This window comes from Dermacentor andersoni, chromosome 1 (assembly GCF_023375885.2).
Source record: "Dermacentor andersoni chromosome 1, qqDerAnde1_hic_scaffold, whole genome shotgun sequence".
Lineage (NCBI taxonomy): Eukaryota > Metazoa > Arthropoda > Arachnida > Ixodida > Ixodidae > Dermacentor > Dermacentor andersoni.
Window position 1 is genome coordinate 375,129,140 of NC_092814.1, and position 24,378 is coordinate 375,153,517.

A 24,378-nucleotide genomic window follows, 5' to 3' on the forward strand; every position below is an offset into this window, starting at 1 on the left:
GACTTCGAGCGTACCGGAATCTTGGAAAAACGCTAACATAATCCTAATCCATAAGAATGGGGACGCCAAAGACTTGAAAAATTATCGACCGAGCAGCTTACTGTCCGTTGCCTACAAAGTATTTACTCAGGTAATTGCAAAAAGAATCAGGAACACCTTAGACTTCCGTCAACCAAAGGACCAGGCAGGATTCCGGGAAGGCTACTGAACAATAGACCATATTCACGCTATCAATCAGGTGATAGAGAAATGTGCGGAATATAACCAACCCCTATATATAGCTTTCATTGATTACGAGAAAGCGTTTGATTCAGTCGAAACCTCAGCAGTCGTGGAGGCATTGCGGAATCAGGGTTTAGACGAGCCGTATGGAAAAATACTGAAAGATATCTATAGCGGCTCCACAGCCACCGTAGTCCTCCATAAAGAAAGCAACAAGAGAGAAAATATTGCAGAGAAAGGCAGGGAAGTTAACCAGAGAAAGCAACAAAATCCCAATAAAGAAAGGCGTCAGGCAGGGAGATACGATCTCTCCAATGCTATTCACAGCGTGTTTACAGGAGGTATTCAGAGACCTGGATTGGGAAGAAATGGGCATAAGAGTTAATGGAGAATACCTTAGTAACCTGCGATTCGCTGATGATATTGCCTTGCTTAGTAACTCAGGGGACCAACTGTAATGCATGCTCACTGACCTCGAGAGGCAAAGCCGAAGGGTGAGTCTAAAAATTAATCTGCAGAAAACTAAACTAATGTTTAACAGTCTCGGAAGAGAACAGCAGTTTATGATAGGTATCGAGGCACTGGAAGTGGTAAGGGAATACATCTACTTAGGACAGGTAGTGACTGCGGATCCGGATCATGAGACTGAAATAATCAGAAGAATAAGAATGGGCTGGGGTGCGTTTGGCAGGCATTCTCAGATCATAAACAGCAGGTTGCCATTATCCCTCAAGAGAAAAGTGTATAATAGATGCCTCTTACCAGTACTCATCTACGTGGCAGAAACCTGGAGGCTTACGAAAATGGTTCTACTGAAATTGAGAACGACGCAACGAGCTATGGAAAGAAGAATGATAGGTGTAACGTTAAGGGATAAGAAACGAGCAGATTGGGTGAGGGAACAAACGCGAGTTGATAATATCTTAGTTGAAATCAAGAAAAAGAAATGGGCATGGGCAGGACATGTAATGAGGAGGGAAGTTAACCGATGGTCATTAAGGGTTACGGACTGGATTCCAAGGGAAGGGAAGCGTAGCAGAGGGCGGTAGAAAGTTAGGTGGGCAGATGAGATTAAGAAGTTTGCACGGACAACATGGCCACAATTAGTACATGACCGGGGCAGTGGGAGAAGTATGGGAGAGGCGTTTGCCCTGCAGCGGGCGTACCCAGGCTGATGATGATGATGACGACTGAGTTTCCTCCCAGGAGACAAAGTTCGATTGGAAATAAAATGTGAACAATGCTAAAAACCCGCTAACCGCAATTCCCGCCCTGTTCGGGAAGGCTATCGATCCAAATTTGCCAATACATCCTTCTACACCTTTTAGCATCTCATAATGTGGCAGGGAATGATGCAGGTCATTTGCATCGATAGAAGAAACTCTCAGACTCTTATTTCTTTTTAAAAGCCTGATTACAGCGTTCGAGTCTCCTTCACATAAGGGTTGTCAATTGCTAGTAGATTAAGCTTAATCTGCAGAAATATGGCCACCGATTTCTGCCAAGTCCCCGTTTCGGTTGCAACTACTCGTAGACGGCACTCATTCTTGTATATTTTAGCGTTAAAAAGGAAGTTCAAGTAACCTTCGTTGATTTTTCGATCTATTGCTAGTTTATCAAGGCTTAGGGCATTGCAAAGCCTCTTAGCTTCGGATTTTACTTTAGTGAGAGAAATAGCCTCCTCTCATCAAAAATCGGGTTCAATAAGTCGAGTGGCCTTGGTATTGAAGGTACCGGAGGGCAAAACAGCAAGGCCGCCATCTTTGTCAAAAGCGCGACTGGCAGCTTGAGGCACTTTGCGTGTATTCACGGGCTGCTTTCACGCTCAGAAAAACGCTTTTATGTAGCACGTATTGAGGAACAGACAGATGTACCGCGTGTTTTTCAAGTCGCTCTAGAACTTTCTCATTGACACATTTCCTGTAAGTATAATATTTTAGTTGTTAATTAATTAATTAAGTGTACTTATCTAATTAGACGGAATGAAAAAAACATATAGTTTGAGTATCTCAAGCGACGGCCAACAACATTACCTTTTTTATGTCCAGCTACGTAGCATTTGCATATTTTTAAACTCTGGCTAAAGGTAGCTGGGATAGCCGTAGACAGGCTGGCTTTTATATACACATATTTACAAGGAGTACATCAGATGTTGTTATTATTGCGAGAGTACTTATATGAAAACTTCAGGTGCATTTCTGCCTTCGGCGTCGCCGTCACCGTGAGGTTCGGTATCAAGTCCAATGGCGATAAAACCATCGCGGCGCGCCGTATGCTGTATGTGCGAGTGAAAACGTGCGAGGGTGAGCCGGTGAACGGCGGTTCAATCTCGCGTGCGCGAGCCAGGAACACAGGGCGGAAGCGTGTCCTCTCCTGTCGCACGCGAGGCAGGGGGGTCAGGCGAGGGAGGAGGGGCATTCTTCTCCGGCGGCTGCTAAGGCGCTTCGATGCCCTCCTCACCCGTCGCTCCGCACAGAAAGGAGAAAACCGCGTTGTCTGCTACTGCGTTGAGCACGCGAATGGCAGACGCCGTAGCAGACGCCTTTGGCGGACGCCGTATGGACGCTTTGTGGGGGTTCGTGTGTCTTGAAAGCGATCTGCGAAGTGGCCAAAGTGCGCGCACGCATGGGACTCTTCTTCAAAGCAATAGACAGCTTTAGTATAGCGTAAAGCAGCAAAAGCAAAGCGTTAGCGTTAGCGTTGCGTGCACCACACTGCGCATGCGCTGTACGTAAACGCTGCTGGAGCTCTTACGTACGTACGCTATTTTCAGGATTTAGCGGTGAATGCTAACGCACGCAAAGGGAGCCTTACGTACGGCAACATGGCGGTGCCAGTCGAAGTGAGAGCTGCCCGCTTCGGATCTATCGAGTCGTCGGCCTGCACTGTTCGGCTCATTCATTCCCAACTAATGCTCGTGCTCGCTTTAGATTTGTGTGATGATGCTCCGACAGCGGCGTACAGGTGGCAAATGGACGCTGTTTACGATATACGTTCTCGTTTAGCGGCGCAGTAGGCTTAACGAGTAGGATTGCTCATGTTTGCTGTATCCGCCTCGAGATGGCGCCCAAGTGAATTTCGCTCGTTAGCTTGGTGTAAAACCGCAGATATTTAGACGATTGCACCGCGCCGATGTCAGTCATGTCATTCAGCACTTGGTCCAGGAGGCCTAGTTTGCGCGAGCTGAGCGGCCGCTGCTTCCACCGCCATACACGCGCATACACGCGCACCCACGATGATAATGGAAGAGAGAATAGTCTAGAGGAATTCGAAATCCCACAAGTAACGCCGGAAGAAGTAAGGAAAGTCTTGGGAGCTATGCGAAGGGGGAAGGCAGCTGGGGAGGATCAGGTAACAGCAGATTTGTTGAAGGATGGTGGGCAGATTGTTCTAGAAAAACTGGCCACCCTGTACACACAATGCCTCATGACCTCGAGCGTATCGGAATCTTGGAAGAACGCTCACATATTCCTAATCCATAAGAAAAGGGACGCCAAAGACTTGAAAAATTATAGACCGATCAGCTTACTGTCCGTTGCCTACAAAGTATTTACTAAGGTAATTGCAAATAGAATCAGGAACACCTAAGACTTCTGTCAACCAAAAGACCAGACAGGATTCCGTAAAGGCTACTCAACAATACATCATATTCACACTATCAATCAGGTGATAGAGAAATGTGCGGAATATAACCAACCGTTATATACAGCTTTCATTGATTACGAGAAAGCGTTTGATTCAGTCGAAACCTCAGCAGTCATGGAGGCATTGCGGAATCAGGGTGTAGACGAGCCGTATGTAAAAATACTGAAAGATATCTGTAGCGGCTCCCCAGCCACTGTAGTCCTCCATAAAGAAAGCAACAAAATCCCAATAAAGAAAGGCGTCAGGCAGGGAGATATGATCTCTCCAATGCTATTCACAGCGTGTTTACAGGAGGTATTCAGAGACCTGGATTGGGAAGAATTGGGGATAAGAGTAAATGGAGAATACCTTCGTAACTTGGGCTTCGGTGATGATATTGCCTTGCTTAGTAACTCAGGGGACCAACTGCAATGCATGCTCACTGACCTGGAGAGGCAGAGCAGAAGGGTGGGACTAAAAATGAATCTGCAGAAAACTAAAGTAATGTTTAACAGTCTCGGAAGGGAACAGCAGTTTACGATAGGTAGCGAGGCACTGGAAGTGGTAAGGGAATACATCTACTTAGGACAGGTAGTGACTGCTGATCCGGATCATGAGAGTGAAATAATCAGGAGAATAAGAATGGGCTGGGGTGCGTTTGGCAGGCATTCGCAGATCACGAACAGCAGTTTGCCATTATCCCTCAAGAGAAAAGTGTATAACAGCTGTGTCTTACCAGTACTCACCTACGGGGCAGAAACCTGGAGGCTTACGAAAAGGGTTCTACTTAAATTGAGGAGGACGGAACGAGCTATGGAAAGAAGAATGATAGGTGTAACATTAAGGGATAAGAAAAGAGCAGATTGGGTGAGGGAACAAACGCGCGTTAATGACATCTTAGTTGAAATCAAGAAAAAGAAATGAGCATGGGCAGGAGATGTGATGAGGAGGGAAGATAACCGATGGTCATTAAGGGTTACGGACTGGATTCCGAGGGAAGGGAAGCGTAGCAGGGGGCGACCGAAAGTTGGGAGGGCAGATGAGATCAGGAAGTTTGGAGGGTCAACATGGCCACAATTTGTACATGACCGGGGCAGTTGGAGAAGTATGGGAGAGCCCTTTGCCCTGCAGTGGGCGTAACCAGGCTGATGATGATGATGATGATGACATGCACATCGCCGGTATCGATGCAGTGTACCAGCACGTCCATCCGTCCAGGCTGCTGCGTGAACATTTCGGAGGGCGGTTGAGAATGCTCTCGAATAGGCTGTGCTGCTGGGAAGCGCCTTGGAAGTTGTTCAGGACGTCCACGCCAGGCTCTGTTAGGGTGGTCTGCAGGGCGGCTACACCACCGGGTGCTGCAGCAGCCGGCTTACTGTGCTCCGCGAACACGGAGGTTTCGGACTCACCTGGAACGTGGTAGCCTCTTGCTGGGAAATCCATCTGATACCATCGTCTTTGAAAAAATCTCGGCCGAGCAACATTGGGACAGAGGAACCAGGCAAACCAACAAAACGCTGCCTCTTTGTTCTACCATTAAAGCTGATGCTCAAGAGAATACATCGGTCAGCTCCGGCTATATGAGTCAATGCCTTTGCAGGCGGACAAGCGCATCGTCAATTTGCATTTCCTTTCGGTTGCGCTCATTGATGAGCAAGTCACCAATAAATGATATGCCTGGGCAAGTATCAACAATTGTCTGTGGCGGCATTGCCGCCACAGACAACCTGTTTGACCGCAGCTAAAGCATTAACACCTCTTGGAAATTCTGGCTATTGCATGTGTCTGTACTTCGCCTTTTTTACGCCAGAAGCCTCCCAGAGTCAAACCCGATACAGGAGGGCCTTGAGGTTTCGGCAGTGGAGAGGCTTTGGTGTAGTGAACCAGACTGGCGTTCCTGCTGACTGGCTCCATTATGAAGCGATCGGTATTCACCTTGACCTTGCTCGGACCGCTCCCAGTGAAACCGGCCGTCAGCTGGTACGGGTTCTTCAGGCAAAACACGAAACCCTTAGCAGTAGGCGAAGGTGTCTAGTGCGGGTGGGGAACTGACCGACGCAATGACATGACTCGCTTTGTGGTGCGCTGAGGGACAGGCAACGGGAGCTCGCCAAGCCAATGATGGTTCTAGGGCACTATTTGGCAATGGCGGGGCACGTGGGTGCTCTGAGTAAGCAGGGCGTCTTGAATCCCGCCTGCTACCCGTGCAATTTGCTCAAGTGTCCCCAATGTATGTCCATACAAAGAAGTCCCAATTTCGCCCGAAAGGCGAAGCGATAGCAAATTAGTAGACTGCTACACAAAGTAAGGACAGTAGCTTTGTCACCCGCATAAACTTGTAAACATTCGCTTACTGACTAAATTAGCAGGCATGGTGTCTGTGCGCCCAGGCAAACATGAACCCATCACACTTGATGGCCCTGGGCACTCGCTGTTAATATGTAGGTGTAAGCAAGCGTGGCAGCAGCAGCGAGCGAAGTGACCTTCGTGCTGTCTATCTCTTCAACGCAAACTGAGCGGCGAGAACACAGCACGTACAAAGGTATGAGGCGTCGTCGCACGAAGACTCTGACCCAACGACGATCGCTTTGAAGATACGGCCCGCGCGACCACGCAATACGCAGTTGCTGCCAGACTACAACGCCGCCCCGCTTCCTTCTCTCCCGCGGTACCTCGCGCGCGACGGAGGACGGCGCGCTTCCTTCCCATTGACCTCCCTTGAGCGCGCCAGATTGCGCCGCGATCGTTGGCGCCCCTTGCACTCTTTCACTCGCACATATAGGATATGGCGCGCTGCGGCGCTGTTATCGCCCTTAGACTTTATACGGAACGTCACTCTAACGACGACAACAAATATGTGCCTCTAGTGCCCACATAATTGCTAGTGCGATAAAATGGGTGAAGTCTGCGATAACTTCGTCGAATGACCCTAGCAACTTTCTGAATTTCGAGCAAACTTAGCGCCATTCTTCGACACAGTTCGTGCATTATTCTTAAGTATTCGAGCAAGCTTTGGTCCGGGTGTTCGCAAATCGAGTTGACGCTGGACTTGGAGCTCGTACCCTGGTTGCAGGAACTCGTCCAGGAAACGTTTGTCAAAACATTTCCATGTTGGACAAGGAGAGTGAACCCTCCACCAGCGTCTGCAAGGCTAACGGCAGGCAGGAGTCGAGCCATATGATATACCCTACCGATGCGCCAGTAGCCTTGGCGTACAACTTTAGGTTTTAAGGGTAGTTGGCCACTGACTGTGGGTCATCATGACCTGTATATTTTCGCAACTCGACTTGTGGTTGGAGTTGCGGTTAAGCTGAAGAATTGAGCGGTTGTGCGGCGAGGCGGCCTAAGTGGTCAGTGACCGCGATGCACATCTACGCGACTTGTTGCATTAGGTCCTCTGAAACAATCGGAGTCAAATTTCTCCTTCAGATATTACACGCAATCTATCTTTCAGAGAGTCTTCGTCACGGTCTGGCGACAATTTGCACTGAATGAGGTCAACTTAGAAATGTATAGGTTTATTAGAAAAATGTCGCATACATGGACTAGCAGTGGCCGATTATCGGTTCGCTTGTTTTTTTCGTTCATGTCTACGCACTCTTTTAAATGCCCTTGCGTATCGGAGAAGTACCTTCATTTTAGGTCTGCCCGCTCACTTTCTATCATTTAGCTTTTTCTTTAGGTAAGCGGGGCTATCAACAATATACACTGTGAGCGCCCCTCTTTTCTAGTACGGTTTCCGGAACACAGAGACCAACGTAACTTAAACCAACGCCACATGGGCCTTTTGCTCGAGGTTCACACGCCTTGGTGGAGCCGGCCCGGTGCAACGACACGCCCCGCCAAAACACAAGTCACCTCGCGAACCACTAAAAATCCTGACATGCCGCAGAATCGTACTCGCGCGCGACGTGGCCGCGATGTCTCCCTTTACGCACGCATGCTCCTCGGCGTAATATGTGTATCTCCCACACCGCCACAGGAATTCCGCGACCCACGGCAGTGCCTGTGTTTGTGTTAGCCCACAAGAACGCCCCTACATGTCGCTGAGCAACGTGGGCGCGTTGAGGCGGCTGCTTGGCCTCTCTTTACGTACGCTTCTCTGTTAAATGTCCATATATCTTGGGCACCGCAGTGGAAATGCGACATCCCCCGCGGTCCCTGTCTTGAAAAGCAGCGGAGTTCTAAGAACACCAACGACCGTCATCTCCCAAGGAATGAAAGTGCACGAGTGTAATACATGTGATCCCCATGTTCCAATGTAGTTGCGTTCAATGCATGTAAGACTACTTATGTCAGCAAACCTAACTCCTGCCAGCTGGGTTCCAGACTTCAGCGTAACGCCACCTTTATCCAGCACAAAAATAACATAGCATAAAAGTGGCCACACAAAAAGAACAAAAGAGCGCCATCTGTCCACGCACTGTCTGCGGACGGGCTACAAAACACGCTGGGCGCCAGTCGCGGGGTTCGCTTGCTGTACCCGTCCGCAGTCGTGCAGAAAGACAGACCAGATTCCTCCACTCGAACAATAGTTTTTACTTACGTAACTCCAGTGAAGCGCACGCGGCCCGATAACGCCCTGATGCGCGCAGGCCTCGCCTTTTATATAGATGCATGTCTCAGTGCGAATGGGCCCTTGAGCGGTGCCACAAAGGAGACATCCATACATGGGGCCTTCTTGAAGGCTTGAAAAACAAAAAGTGCACCATAAAATAATGCCATGCATTACTTACGAGTGGCATGGAGATCTGGGAGGGTGGGTGGTGGCGTTTTACTCTGGTGTCTGCGACGTATGGCACGACTGTGCGGGGCCTGTCTTGAAAGCACTCTGAGATGGGTACAGGGTGCGAGTGCTGATAGCTTCGTGTGCTCTGTTTTTTCACCGCTTAGTTCGCGTTGAAGCGAGAGGCCACGCGAAGGTAAACTCCCTCGCTGCTGCTGCCACGCTTCCTCACTTCGGCGTTCTGACAGCGAGTTTCCGCGGTCGTAGAGTGAGATATGTTCATCTTTGCCTGCATGCGCGTGGCACCATGCTTGTTAATTTATTTAGTAAGCGAATGTTTATACGGCCTATACAAGTACTGCCTTTACTTCGTGCAGCCGGGGCGCTATAACGTAAAACTATTCCAAACTTTTCTATTCGAATTCTGCAATCGCCTCTCCGCGATTGGTCGAAAACTTTTTTGGACCACCCCCACTTCACCTGTCTATCACGCGACATCCGGAAAACTGCGATAGCTCCTCATCTTATATGACGTGTACACGCTGATTATGCATGATTTGACCGAACAAAAGAAATATGGTTATTTCTGATTCGGCGGCTTTTCGCCATTAGCCCTCAGCTATCGGTAAAAAGTTTTCGGGCTGCACCTACTTCACCTGCATGTCACGCGACGTCGCAAAACCGTAAAATCTCACTGCGTCAAAGTGACGTGTAGACGTTAAAGATGCAATAATATGCCGAACAAAACTGAATTTTCTGCTGAATAGGCGCAGGTTGCCCCGTTCCGAAAGGAATAAAAGATGGCTGCGCCCGATCGCTCAGGCACTGGCTACTCCCACCTGCCGGAGAGCTTGGGTTTATTTGTGTGCAACAAATCTTTTTGCGTGGCCGTTTAACGTTTTCGAGCACTTTCGGCACGTTTACGACCTCGCTATGCCAACTGTTCTTCGCTGAGGATGCGTTTTAGCGGCATTCTTAACCTTCCGTTGCATGCCGCCGCGATTTTCGACCAGCCACCTCAAGCTAAGTAAGGGAAAGCGCACCAATCGCAGAAGCCGGCACCACCCTCTTCATCCGGTTATCAATTTTCAGCGCAGTGGCTCGGCCCCATCAAATGCCTCTCCACTTGAGCGTGCTCCTCGCCTCTTGTCAGCCAATTATATAAGACAAGCTGCTCAGTGTAGGCAATGTTATTCGTTTTTAAAACAAACAAAAGTGACCTCCTATGAACGAGGATAGCGTTTGATTGGTCTGTTCAGACAACCCTGCGGATGACCGCTCGATGCTTGCGTCGGCGGTTACGCAGATTTGACGCCAGGAGATTGGAATAAAAACATATTGGAATAGTTTTACGTTATAGGACCCCTGTCTACTAATTTGCTATCGCAATCGTTGTTTTGCCTTTGGGACGTGACTGCAACTTTTTTTTTATCTGTATTCGAACAGAATCGAGGATTACCGCGTTTCTATAGCACATTTCACTGAATTTTGTGACTTCAATTAAGTAACCTTCCATTTCATTTTGTGCGTCGTCTTTAGCTAGGGCACAACTGACATGCCGCCGTACAGCCGTTATCGCTGGAACGGACTGCTCAGCACATCGCCTGATTTAAAAAATGTGGAGAAAAAAATGTTACACTACACGGGCGATGACCCGTAATCATCGTGAAAACTATGTCTGACGTTATGTTCGTGCTCTTTGCTCATCAGGTTTCACTAAGACGACACGAAGCTGCAAGAGAGGACGTAGGGCGAGAGAGCGACGACAGCATGCGGATGTTCAAGATATTCGTGGACAATCGAGAGTCCAGGACAAACAGTTTCCTACTCCAGGAGCTATCTTCGCATCAAGACTACGTGGTAGAAGTTCAAGCATGCAGGGAGAATGGTTGCAGCAAAGCAGCGGCGGCCCCCCTTCGCACTGCTGCGTCAAGTAAGAAATGTGCTTTGATTTCCTGAAAGCTCTAACAAAATGTTATTGTGACGTTTCACTTCGGGAACACGAATGACGCACAAGTGTATGGGTGCTATACCGCACACGAAGCTATCGGCCCTCGGTGCGCCTAGATGCCTACACTGTCCCCATCCCCGGCCTCGCTTTTAAGATAGGGCTCGCGCGACCGCACCATACGCAGTTACTGCCGGAGCAGACCCCCCCCTCCCCCAGCAAGCGCAGGCAAACATAAACACATCACACTCGATGACCACAGATACCTGCTAGCTGTCAAAACGCTGCAGTGAGGAAGCGCCGCGGTAGCAGCGAGCGAAATAACCTTCGTGCTGTCTATTGCTTGAACGCAAACTGAGCGGCGAGAACACAGCACGCACATAGGTATGAGCCACCAGCGCGCCTATACTCTGCAGCCAACGCAGATCACTTTCAAGTTGCGGCCCGCGCGCAATACGCAGTCGCTGCTAGAATACGACCCCCCCTCCCCATAGGGAAGACAGCGCGAATTCCACCTCGCTTTCCTCTCTCGCGCGTGCAAGATTCAGCCGCCATCGTCGCCTCACCGTCGCACGCTTTCAATCGCATATACCGCATATGGTGCGCGGGGACGGTGTTATCACGAGACGAACTCGGTACGTTCTTTCCGCAGTCAGTACTCATAGCAACTGCCAAAAGAGGTCAATCCAGCGTGCCTCCGCCTACTCTCCTCCTGCGCGACGCTTTGCTTCTTTTCTCCTTCTCCGCTTCGCCCAAGGCCACTTAGACTTTTATCTAGGTGGCTTTGCTTTTCTGCGCGCTGAGCGCGCACCATGGCTCTCCTTCGTACTTTCCACAGTGCCCGATTCTCATTTCTAGCTTCAGGCGCCTTGCTCCTCCGGCGCTTACTTAACGCAACTATAAGCATCTTATCGCCGGCTTCACTGGCGACGGGCCAAATACACTTACGCGTAAAAAAATAACTGGAAGACGTTATGCGGCAACAAGATCTCGAGGGTTTGGAAATATGTAACATATCATATATATACATGACCACACATTCGGTTGCTACAATGATACAGAGCGCTCTAGTGAACGCTACAGTAAACTTAATACTATAAGGTTCGGCTTAAGTGATCGCCACAGTTGTCATAACACGGGCCAAGCAATCCGACTGCATGCGGACGTTTAGCGCTTAGCCGGCGCATTCACAGAGCAAGACGAGGGATGAAACTAGCAAAACTCGTTTGATTATGCACCCCGAGACAAAAAGAAATATTGGTGACTCGTAAAGGCAATGAGTCGGGACCTCAAATCATGAATGTCAGCTAACGGATATCCTTGGAACATCAGTGACCACAATACACCAGCACTAACCTATGTGGCTGAAACTTTCGACGATAACGGACAGGAAAAGCAGCTCAATATGCGCAACGAGGAATGCAAAGCAACATGACAAGGGTATAGCGGTATAAACTAGATAAAAATGCGCGTAGCTAGTGCTGTAGTTGAGATCAGTTGGGAATATCAAGCAATTTTTGGTGCGGATAACCCTCTACCATTATCGAAACCAAATAAGTGGCAAGAAAATAAGTCAGGTGGTATTAAAGCGAAGATGTCTTTGCGTCTTCCTTCGACTTTCCCACTGCTGCTGCTGCTGCTTCTGTCGAGCACACCGCGTTGGGGGGTAGTTAAGAGGCGCGAGTGAGAGAGGAAAAGCGACAGGGGAAACTCCTTTTCACCCACCGCGTCGAATGCGCACAATTCCGCCTGGAGCTCTCTGGCTGTCACCACATTAGCCGCTTGACAGCTGTAATTATCCGTGACTCCCCTCAAAAGCATTGCAGAAACTCCAGCATTTCCCTTTCTAGTAACGTGTGAGGCCAGAGGGAATGCATATAGAACTGTAGAGAGGAGAAGACGAAGGAGAAGGAAGAGATGAGGTAGTTACCATACAAGAGAGAGGGGGGGTGGCTGACATGAGAAGGCATGAAAGCCCCACTACAATACGACAGCAATTGCGGGTAAACAGGATAAGCTTAAGTTCAAGGTACGGTGCTGCAACATGTATGTGACGCCACCTCGGGCATAATCTTCGTTGGCTCGCAAGTTCAGTGGCCTGCCAGGCTCAGCAGGCAACAATGGTCACCGCACCGCAATAAACAACGACAAGCACAGCTGCTTCGCGGACAGTCATCTTTCATCACCAGAATCTGTGTAACGGAGGGTGCCTTGAGACCTCCCTTGTTCACGAACCCGGGCGGATCGTGACACTGGTGACGAGTGCCCACGGATTGTCCCACGCGGCCTCGACAGCGAAGCACCACCCCCCGTTGCTGCCACCATGCCGTTGTACGGAAGGCTCGACCCGTTCGAGGAAGATGGGTCAGCCTGTGCAGTTTACGAGAAGCAAGTTCACGTGTTCTTCCGGGCCAACAACACACCCGAGGCCCAACAGCGGGACATTTTCTTTGCCAGCTGTGGGACCCGCGTCTTCAGTCTCCTGCTCGGCCTTCTCAACCCAGCCACGCCGCATGTTAAGACGCTGGGTGAGCTACTCGCCATACTGCGCTCGCATTTCAACCCAGCGCCGTCCACACTAATGGAGCGTTTCCGCTTCAATAACCGGAGCTGCTGGGAAGGAGAGACTCTCGGGCAGTTCGTTACTGCGCTACGAGCGTTAGCGAGTTTCTGCGTTTTCAGGGACCAGCTGGACTCGCTGCTCCGGGACCATCTCGCCTGCGGCATCAACAACCACGCCACGCAGACGCGACTCCTGCAGCTTCCTGACCCTTCGCAGGACGACGCCATGATGGCAGCGCTGGCAGTGGAAGCTGCCGCCAAGGACGCCGGTGAGATTGCCCTGGCGATTGGCTCACCGTCGGTGGAAGCGGCAGTCAATAAGTTGGCGACAAAAGGTAGTAACTGCGGTCGCTGTGGTGATGCCCCCTCCCCGTTACAGTGTCAGTTCTCTCAAGTACAATGCCTCACGTGTGGGAAAACTGGGCACCTGGCACGGGTATGCCGAAGAGGGAGGACAAACAGCAAACAACAGCAGCAGCCTGGTTCAAGCCCAGGTACCACACAAGCCCGCGGCCAGGGTAGCCGTCGCAAGGGTACGTGGAGGGGGAGTGCGGCAGCGGGCTCGAGTTCTTCCGCGGCCAGGCTCCACGTCATGGCCGATGATCCGCCGATTTTCGACATGTGGCACACAGGCACTGTTCCATCTTCTGTGCTGCCGTACATGCTGACGGTGGAAGTCTGCGGGCACCCCATTTCTATGGAGCTGAACACAGGCGCCAGCGTGTCAGTAATGGCCAGGAAACATTTCAAGCGTGCCTTCCCCGTCGGCTCCGTCGAGGCTTCGGGCGTGATGCTGCCCAGCTACTCCAGGCAACTCTACCAGGCTCAGGTCAGGCCGAGGGCAGCCTTCGCTTTGGCGACAGGGAGGCAACCCTTCCCCTTTACTTAACCAGGCGGTCGTCGCCGACGCTGCTGCGCTGAAACTGGATTCATGCACTAAGCGTTCGTCTGCCAGAGTACCAGGGAGCCAGCCTCCATGTGGTGAAAGACGTCCACAGCCTCCGCACCGAGTTCAAGTCCCTGCTCCAGCAAAGGGTGGACACATTCACCGGCACGACGGCTGGCATCTATGAACCTGAGGGAGCCCGGCCATGGTTTTTCAAGCCTCGGCCACTGCCTTTCGCCCTGAAGGACGGAGTCACCCAAGAGCTGCAACGGTTGCAGCGAAAGGACGTCCTAGTGCCCGTCAAGACATCTGAATGGGTCGCTCCCATCGTACCAGTCCTCAAGCTAGACGGTAGTGTCAGGATTTACGGGGATTTCAAGGTTACCATCAACCCCCTTGCTACCGTCGAGAAGCACCCGTCGCCCCGAATTGAAGATCTTTGGTCAGCGTTGTCCGGTGGACAAAAGTTTACCAAGCACGACCTCAGAGATGCTTAGCAGCAGCTGGTGCTCCAGGATGCCTCCCGGAAGTATGTAACGATATCGACAACTTTGGGGCTCTTCCAGTACACGCGCTTACCGTTTAGCGTGGCCTCAGCCCCAGCCGTATTTCAGAGGGAGATGGAAACCTCTTCAGGGGCATGAGGCATGTTGCGCTGTGCTTGGAGAACATCCTGGTTCCTGGCAGCGACGACGGGGACTACCTGCAGAACCTGCACAACGTCCTGGCACGACTTCAGGACGCCGGTCTGAAGCTCAACCTGGAAAAGTGCATTTTCCTGGCTCCCAGTGTTGAGTAGTTGGGACATGTCATTTCTCAGGTATGGCCTAGCCCCTGCTCCTCGCAAAGTTGATGCTGTGCCCAAGCCGCCTAAGCCCCAGAACAAGAAGGAGCTTCAGAGCTACCGCGGCCTCATCAACTTCTACAGGAGTTTCCTACCGAACCTGTCGGAGCCATCTACAGCCGTTCGATCTGCTTCGAAATGGTCAGCAATGGGTCTGGAAGAAGGAGCAGGACCGGGCCTTCCAGCGCAGCAAGAAGCTAATCACAAAGTCTCCAGTGCTGGTACACTTCGATCCTACCAAGCCTGTCGTCCTTACCGTAGATGCGTCGCCATACGGCGTGGAAGCCGTCCTGGCACACCGGGACAAGGATGGCCAGGAACGCCTTGTGTCGTTTGATTCTCGTCGGCTTCATGCTGCAGAGCAAGGCTACAGCCAGCTGAGCAAAGAAGGCCTGGCCCTCATGTTCGGTGTCGAACGCTTCCACCATTATCTGTGGGGCCGGAAGTTCGAGGCGGTCACGGACCACAAGCCGCTCTTGGGATTGCTGTGGCCTGAGAAGGCAGTTCCCGTGCAGGAATCACCTCGAGTGGTATGCTGGGTCTTGAGAGTGGCAGCTTTACCATCCAGGAAAAGACCTGGGACCTGCTGATGCCCTGAGCTGCCTGCCCCTGCCAGAGGTGTCTGATGCTGTTCCCGAACCTGCTGAAGTGTTCATGCTGGAGCACGCGTACCCGGAGGTACTCTACAGATCTGCGGTATCGCTAGCGACCAGCCGGGACCCAGTCCTGTCTCAGGTGGTGATGGCTGTGTCCCGTGGGGAGGAATTGGTTCAGCAGGCCTATAGCCACAAGGCCGCGGAGCTGCCTACTGTGGAGTTTCAAGGTGGTGATCTCACAACGTCTCCGGTCCAGGGTCCTGCAGTTGCTGTACGCGGGTCATGCTGGCGTGGGAAAGGCCAAGATGGTGGCCCAGTCCCATGTTTGTGGCCCGGACCAGGACATCGCTAACAAGGTGCAGAGCAGTCAAATCTGCCAGGAGCATCAGCGGGCCTCTCGTCACGTGGAAATCACCCCCTCGCCGTTCCCCCAGAGAGCCTGGTCCTGGCTACATGTGAATTTTGGTGGACCCTTCAAAGGCCATTACTTTACTTCCTGGTGGTGTTTGATACCTTTTCGAAGTGGGTGGAGGTTCTACCTGTCACCACTCAATCAGCAGGCGCAGCCATTGCAGCACTACGATAGGTCTTCGCCGCCCATGGGTTGCCGGACGTCATCGTGTCCGTTAATGATCCGGCTTTCGCCAGCACAAAGTACCTGGCCTGGCTGATGAAAAACGGAATCCGCCGGATGATGGTTCCGCCGTACCACCCTGCTTCAAACGGTGCGGCCTAGCGGGTGATGCAAACCTTAAAGGAGAAGCTCAAGAAGAGCAAGGCTGGGGATTTCCGGACGCAGATTGCCCGGATACTGTTCCAGTACCGGACTACGCCCCACGATCTCACTGACCGTGCCCCCTGTGAGCTCCTGCTGCGTCGAATTGTCAAGACACCCTTGGACGTCTTGCACCCGGACCTCCGATCCACAGTGCTCCTGAAGCAGCTGAAGCAGAAGCTGGCTGCTGACCAAGGGTGCCATCCCGGGCGTTTGCCGGAGTCGAGAGCTCCAGTTTTCGCCAGGAACTTCCTTCCTGGCCCTCCCTGGTACGACGGACAAGTGGTGGCTCCTGCCAGCGCCTCATCGCTACTGGTCCGCATACTCGACGGGGCCACGTGGCACAGCCTCGCCGACAATGTTAGGCCTCGCCTCGGGACCCCGCCAGCACCCTTGACTGCCACTTCAGAGTTCCAGCCCGCAGGAAGACTAGAACCGCCCACCTCGGAGGCGGCAAGCGTTGCCAGTGGTGCGGCGCCCGTTAGGCCGGTGTCGAGCCCGGCACCACTCACAAGGCCGACCACTGCGGACCCTCCGGGATGGAGCGAGCCTAGCTCAGGCAGCACCCTAGCTCAGGCAGCACCCGGCGTTGCCACAGCCAGCCCGTCAACACCGGCGCCCCGGGCGGAGTACTCGACAGCGGAGGCTACCAGACCGTTACTTGCCTAGGTAGCAGGCATCGTAGACCCCGCTAGGATGGAGTAAGATCGAGCCTTGTGCTATGAACTTGGACGTTTGCTGTCATACAAACAAACTGGGTTAAGGGGGTGTAACAAGCATGTGATGCCCCCTCGGGCATAATCTTCGTCGGCCCGCCAGGCTCAGTGGCCTGCCAGGCTCAGTAGGCAACAATGGTCACCGCACCGCTATATACACCGACGAGTACAGATGTTCGTCGGTCAGCCATCGTTCATCACCACCACGCTGCACAGCGTCTGTCTAACGGAGGGTGCGTCGAGTCCTCCATTGTTCACGAACCCGGGCGGATCGTGACAGGTACAGTACGTTGCTGGTATTTTTGAAAAATAAACGGCATGTAAATATGTCAAGCGGGCAACTTACGCAGAGCGTACAGAAGCAGAGCCGCAATAATTAAAGTGCACCGCAGTGTCCACGAGACATTACGGAAGCGGTCGACCGTCAAATCAACACTTCTGCGCCCGCCGCTTTAGCTTTGTGGCTATGGCATTGCTAGAGATCGCGGATTCGATCCCAATCGCAGCATCCACATTTCGACGGGGGAGAAATACTAAACGCACCTGCACTTAGATTTGAGACACGTTAAAGAACTTCACGGTGTCAAAATTAATCCGAGTCCGCCACTACTGCGTGCCTCATAATCCGACTGTGGTTTTGGCACGTACAGCCCCATAATCGAATTCAAGTGTAATACTTCTGCCACAATGCGTGGTGCTATGTGAGGCAATGACCACGTTCAGCCCTCGTAGAGGTTTTAAAATATGGCGCACAACAACGCATCAAGCAAACAACTCTCCCTGTGTGTTCTGTGTACTACGCAGACAAACAGCAGTGGTGCGCGCAAGGCAACGTTTAACATCAACTCACCGCTCTCGTGTTAGCCTAAACGTTGAAGAAATTGACCTTTAGCTGTCAACATTACGGCTAATTATCGCCAATCAAAGCATCCAGCACGGAAGCTTCTCTTTCACCGATTCTCACGGTGCTTGGGATCTGCGTAACTTTTTTTCTGCCGATAGCTATCCAGAAATTTCTTAATTTTGTTCAATCATCTAAAGCCCTTTTCACATGATTCGATTTTCGTCAAACCGGTAGTGCATTTTCTGTCGCATGTGACGGAAATTGCTGTCGCAGATGTCGACCCCTCGTTCGGCTACTACGACCAACCGGTTGGTCACCCGTCGCACCGACTGCAGCGATCCCTGCCATTTTTCGACGAAATTGCGCCGAGTCGCTATAGCTATTTCGCGGATTCTTTTGCGAAATAGCTTCCGTCACTCAACAAGACCTGAAGAGTGAAACTAGTCGAGCGGTACATGCCATCGGCACCGACACGCGAACATGAGAGATAAAAAGTCGTAGGCCATATTCAGTGCTGTCATTTGTATGCGTTTGGTTACACGCTGCGTAGCTAATCAAGCAACTCTTTTCTTTTGCTTTGTATCTGGAAGCTGATAGTAAATACTTTTGCTTGAAAATTGAAAGATGAATTCCTTTATTGCGTTTTAAGGCGACTACTTTCTATCGCTATCTCGGCGGATTTCGTGGTAGGTCGTAGGAAAGCCGGTGGTCGGACTTGGGTGAGCGAAGGCGAAGATACGCGCTGAATGAAAGGGCGTGTGCTCTCGGGCAACCGAGTTGCGAATAGGGGTCTAGGACAGAAGTATAAGAGGGGGATATAATCGTACGTGAACTCTTGCGCAACCGAGTGGTGGGGAGGGACGAGAAGAAATGCGAAGGGGGTGCACTATCGCCTCATTGGCTCTCTCGCTCGTTCGCTGCCGGAAAACGAGGAAAGAATGCGTGCTCTCGGGCAAATGTGCTGAGGGGAGGGGCCAGAAGGAGGACGAGAGCAGGCTGTGGATCGCCCGTTTGTTGGCCGGAAGTCTCGCTGGCGATTCGGTCGTTGCGCAGATTATCGTGGACGACGCGGAGGACGAGTGAATTCTTGGACGCAGGCGAGCGTTCCGTCGAACCATAGAGAAAGGAATATAAGAAGAGCGGACACTCAGCGAAAAGTGAAAACAGGGAATACGTCGCGCTATAGTATTAACGCCGACCGTTTGCTGCCGCGAGCATCGAAAAAAAAAGAATGTGAAATGAAATTAACAGAAATTGTTTTGTTTTTTTATTCTTTCCTGGCAAAAGTAAAAATATCTGCGTTTAAATTAACTTAAACTTTGCGGCTTACTTCCGTTGCCTAACGACAGGCGAATCAGCAAATGACGAGCCAGATGCTTGCGTCATTCGTCAAACATACCGCCGAAGCGAGAGAGACCGGCCGCGCATCTGAGCGTTGGCCTCTTCGGTCACCCATCTGCTCGTTTTTCGATTGTGGGATTTAGCCTGGTTTGGTGGGTTCCCGGCGAATTCTTGCGTTCCTTCTGAACTTCGACATGGCACCACTGCACCATTGGACTATGGCAAGGTGAGAGACTTTGTTCGACGGTCTGCGACGCATTTCAAGCAATTAGGCTTACTGCCCGGCAACTAGGCCAGACTTGTGACGCAGTTAACGAAGAACAGCGTGCCTGTCGTGGCGCAGTTAATTTGAATTAATGAATCGTACTGGGAGATGTGTGCGACGCTTTCTATGAGCCCCAATATTATTTTAACTCCTTTCAGTGGTTTTTGGGCACGCTAGTCGCACAGGGTGCTGTGACGCAGTTTCTCGTCTACTGAATTTTACTGCGCCAAGTTTTGGGGCTCTCTCTGACCGCCAACAGTATTGTAACTAATTTCGTTACTTTTTGGGGTACCTTTCGAGCGTAGTGGACGAGCCTGGCGCTGTGAAGCGGTTAGCGAAAAGTAGCTCGGCCGTGGTGCGCAGTTTCCCGCTTGCATGCGCTGACAATGCACTGACAAAACTTGAGTATGCCTCTGGAATCCGCAGCAAGCTTACCTCATTGACTCATTAGAAGCTGTGCAAAACAGCCGCCCGCTTCATTCACCGCTCATACTCACCCTATATTAGTGTTTCATCTCTCAAGCTACAGTCCCAATTATGCAGTCTTTCCCTCCGTCGCCGTATTGCTAGCCTGTGCCTATTTCACAAATTTTGTTATTCCCAGCTCAAACAGCAGCCATACATCTGCGCACCACTATCACACACGTCTCGCCGAATCGGTCATCCGCTGAAAGTCTCACGCCAACGTGCCCGTACGACTACATTTTCCAAGTCATTTTTCCTCCGAACAGCAAGCGACTGGAACGACCTTCCCCATGAAATTGCAGCCATCACCTGTCCATCAACCTTCCTAGAAAAAGTTACATCCCACCTATCATGATGAAAAAAAAAATGTTTTACTTTCTCATGTTAACCCCACCCCTTATGTAAAATCCCCTACAGGAAATAAAAATGAATGAAATGAAAGACAAGTTCATGGCGCTTCCTCTGACGCCCAACATTGATGAAAATTATTTTCGGTACTTTCTTTTGTTACGTATGAGGCACGCTCGCCGCGCTTGTCGTGACGCAGCGAAAAGCAGCTCAGCCGTGGCGACAAAGTTTGGCGCATACTGAATCTTACTGCGACAAGCTTGTGCCAATTTTTATGTCCCTGCAACAATTTAAGCCTTCTTTCGGTACTCACGCTTGTCAAAAACGCGACGAGCAATTGTCAAGAGTTATAACACGGGAGTGTGTTGCTTGCGCCGGCAGAACGCGCAAGAAATAACGCTAAGGAGCTCAAACTCCAGGAACTAGTAACTCGAACATTGTCTTCTGAACGACACCGACGCATTTTTCTTGAGTGCGAGTAGAAGGAATTATGCGAGCGTCCAGCGTGGTCTGGTTGAAAGCCTGTGTTGTATCCACCTCTGTGTATTCGTAGCGTACTATCGCGTCCATTGTAGCCAAGTTGGCGAAACGCGCCGTAGCCCGTGCATTCGTGCTATGAATGTGCAGGAAACGATGCCCGGGAAGACGGGAATGCTTGAAATTACAATATTTTTGTGGTGTGCATGGTATTGTTTCGGATGAGTTGGGTATTTTCTACCCCGTGTGTGTAAATACGATCTGCTTTTGTTTGTAATGCCGCCCATTCACCACTTGCGCACGCTTCGCCTCTACACGCATTATTCTTAAATGTTAATACTAAAATAATACTCGCTTGTAATTTAATTTTTTTCAGCTGGCATCGTGTGGTAGAGCTTCCTACGGAAACTACTGCTGCTTACCTGGTGCCACAACGTTGGATGAATGCACAAAAAGCCCGCAACGAGCATTTATAAAGAATAGAGTAAACATTTCCTCATTTCACAAGGAGTCGTGCGTATTTATGAAATTGCACGTGGCACATATTCGATGGAGGCTTGTGAAGATCGTTCGCAATCAAGTTTACTTATTAATAAAGCGATTTCGCGCGAAGACCGCGCGTGGTTGAGCTGTAGATGAACAAGAAAAAAAAAAAAAAACAGCAACGCCGGCGTGACGCGTACCAGCTAGTATTCAAAACACGCGCGCACAAAACCGAAGCCGGAAGTGTGGTTCAGGTATTAACGCCCACGGCTTGGCACGCTGCAGTCAACTAAGCCGCTGGGCTCTATGGGAGTGTCCGCTCGTGTTGTATTCCTTTCTCTATGGTCGAACGCTGGCGGCGTTGATGCCAACGCATCAGGGAGAACAAGAAGTGCACGCGTTCGGTCGTTACTACTGTTACGTAATAATTGCGGGACGGCGAAGCAAAGCGCCGCGAGAAAGACCACGTACTCTCGGGTGACCGAGCGACAGGCACTGTCGCCTCGCTCGCTCTTTGCCACGCAGGGACGTCTCCGTTAGCAGGCGATTGGTGTGTTTCGACACCATGTTGTACATGAGCACACGAGGGTTGGATGCTCCCGCGTGTAGCCGTGCGCGGCTTAGCCGTGTCCGGGGAAAAGGCGACCTTGCGGATATTGCCATTGCTGAGTGCTTGGATTTCCATGGCCCCTCGGCGGAGACAACACACCCCTTTGGCCCCGGCCTCACGTAGACGGCAGCACCGGACTGACACCCTGGGGGAGAATCGGTAGTTGCCTTTTCCTATCCTGCTCTCGAACCTTCGTATTTCTCTCTCACTTTCCAACTTTCCTGCGCTCTGCATTACTTCCAAGTTCCTAGGCAGCGAGGGTTACGCCTCTTTGAGTATCCAATCTAGGTTATGTCATGGTGAGCATAGGGTGGCTTCGTGGCATGTTCTTCTGACTAAAGCTTGTCAGTTGAAATGGAGCGCTCTGTCCTGTCCCAGTTTTTTCAGTTAGTCTTGTTCGCGCTAGAAACTATGTCACAGGAACTGCAGCAACCCCAACTAGCCCAACGTTCTGGGTTAACTACTAGGTTATGTCCTATTCGGTTATAATGGTAACGTACATCTGGAGTTTGCAGGGCCTTTTTTTACAGGTCATGCAGCGTCCCCTTGTAGGGCTCCATGGCGGGTGGCTGGCTTTACTGCCGAAAAATACAAGCTCACTTATGGTTGGTTCGTTCCCCCCCTACCTGATCACTCCCTGAAAAGGGCCGGAGCGATGGAACGTTAAACTTCCCATTGAAATCTTGAAACATTTCTGAAGTACGATGTGATACATAGCGAAAATGAAACAAGCACTGTCCGTGCGACATCCCCATTTGCTGTCGCAAGATGTCTCACAGAAGCAATGGACTGAGGTTACAAAGTAATGAAGATGGGCAGTGCCGACCTTCTTCTAGAAGTGCGTGAAAATCTCCAGTGCAAGAAGCTGTCAAAACTCGTGGCGTTTGGGGAGATTCCTGCCTCAGTGGGCCCACACCGATCAATGAACACTGTGCGCACTGTAATCTCTGATGTCGACTTGCTTGAACTTAGTGAAAGTGAGCTGTTGGATGGATGGCAATCTCAGAACGTGGTAAAGGTCCAAAGAAATAAAATAAGGCGAGACAATAAGGTAATTCCAATCAAACAGGTAATCATTACCATTGGTACATGCAACCTCGCCTGAGTCAATTGAAGCAGGATATTGTGAGCTCCCTGTACGACCGTACATTCCAAATTCGCGCCAATGCTTCAAGCGAGATCGATTTGGGCATGGGTCGCAAAGCTGCCTAGGGCACTCTACTTGTGCAAAACAGTGAATCTCACGACGATTCCTCAAAAATGTGCACTTCAGCAACGCACTCTGCTAACGGGGCCCGAGACCACCCCGCCTATTCACGATCACACCCGTCTTGGAAGAAAGAAAAACAGATAATAAAACTCAAGGTGAAGCTAAACATCTTTCCAGAAGTGCGCAACTGTCCTTCTGCCTACAATCAGTCAAATCCGTCCTACTCTGATGTGATGCACAGGGGGTAGCCTGTCCGCCCGAGTCACGTGAAGTGCGACCGCAGGTGGCCAATATTTATGTTTGTAAACATCTACCTCTCTTGACGCACACCACCACAACACTTTCAGTATGGCTACACAAATAATACATTGGAACTTCGGGCGTCCACTCCACAATCTGGATGACATAAAGGAATTCCTGCACAAGTTTAATCCAAGAGTGCTGTGTGCGCACGAAACACGCCTCAATTCTGTACACACACTTTTTTTGCGGCAATATGCCATTTACTTCAAAGACCGTAACGAGAGTCTCGCCTCATCGCGCGGTGTCACCATCATTGTTGATAAGTGTGCCGCCTGCCAGAATTTACAGCTGCAAACGCCCTTTGAGGCAGTTGCAGTCAGAGCAATATTTTTGGTAAGCTATTGACAATTACTTCATTATACATCCCCCTCCGCTGTCAGCTCTCCCAAACAGAAGTGTAAAGCTTTTGCACAACCTCCGTAGGCCTGCATTGTCATTAAAGATCTAAATGCATCTAATACCTTGTGGATGACTCTCGATGTGATTCCAGAGGGCGGCTGATATAAAATTTCCTCTTATGTACTGGTGCAAGTTTGCTAAATAAGAAACAAGTCGCTTTTGGCAGCGTCGCAAAAAAAAGAAAATCATGTTCACCTATAGATAAACCATTGCATCAAGTAGGGTCGTGGCGTACTTGGAATGGAAGGCGCTCAAAAATTCATACGGGAGTGACCAAGTCCCTATTATTACGAATTTAACAAAACGGAAGGAATGTTCTCCACATGTACCCCAGTGGAAAGTCGACTCAGCGGACTGGCCGTGATACACAGAGCTGACATATTTGACCAGGGTTGACATTCATATGTTTAGTATTCACGATGCAGTTACATATTTAACAGCATTTATTGTTGATGCGGCGTACATATGTATCCTGCAAAGAAATGAATCGACTTCTAAACCACGTGTTTCCTTGTGCAACGATGAATGTAAGAAGGCGCCAAAGAAATAAAATAAGGCTTGTAACTACCTCCATGGCTCTCCAGTTGCAGAAAACCTTATCAGCTTCAAGAACGTAAAGCCGGAAGTACAAGAACGCTCCGCCCTGCCAGAAGGGAAAACTGGCAAAAATGCATATCCGGCATTAATTCGTATACAGACAAAAGAAAAGCATGGTATAGGGTAAGCAAACTAAA

At 50.6% G+C, this 24,378-nt stretch overlaps 1 protein-coding gene across 1 annotated transcript in view; it reads left to right on the top strand.

Annotated features, from left to right (window-relative positions):
- The window catches only part of LOC126518567 (tyrosine-protein phosphatase Lar-like), a 111,605-nt gene that overhangs the window by 36,514 nt on the left and 50,713 nt on the right, over positions 1-24,378 (top strand). The window contains exon 4 of the mRNA XM_050168342.3: positions 10,283-10,505. Within this exon, the coding sequence (XP_050024299.3) occupies positions 10,283-10,505 (223 nt within the window). The remainder of the gene's footprint in view (positions 1-10,282; positions 10,506-24,378) is intronic.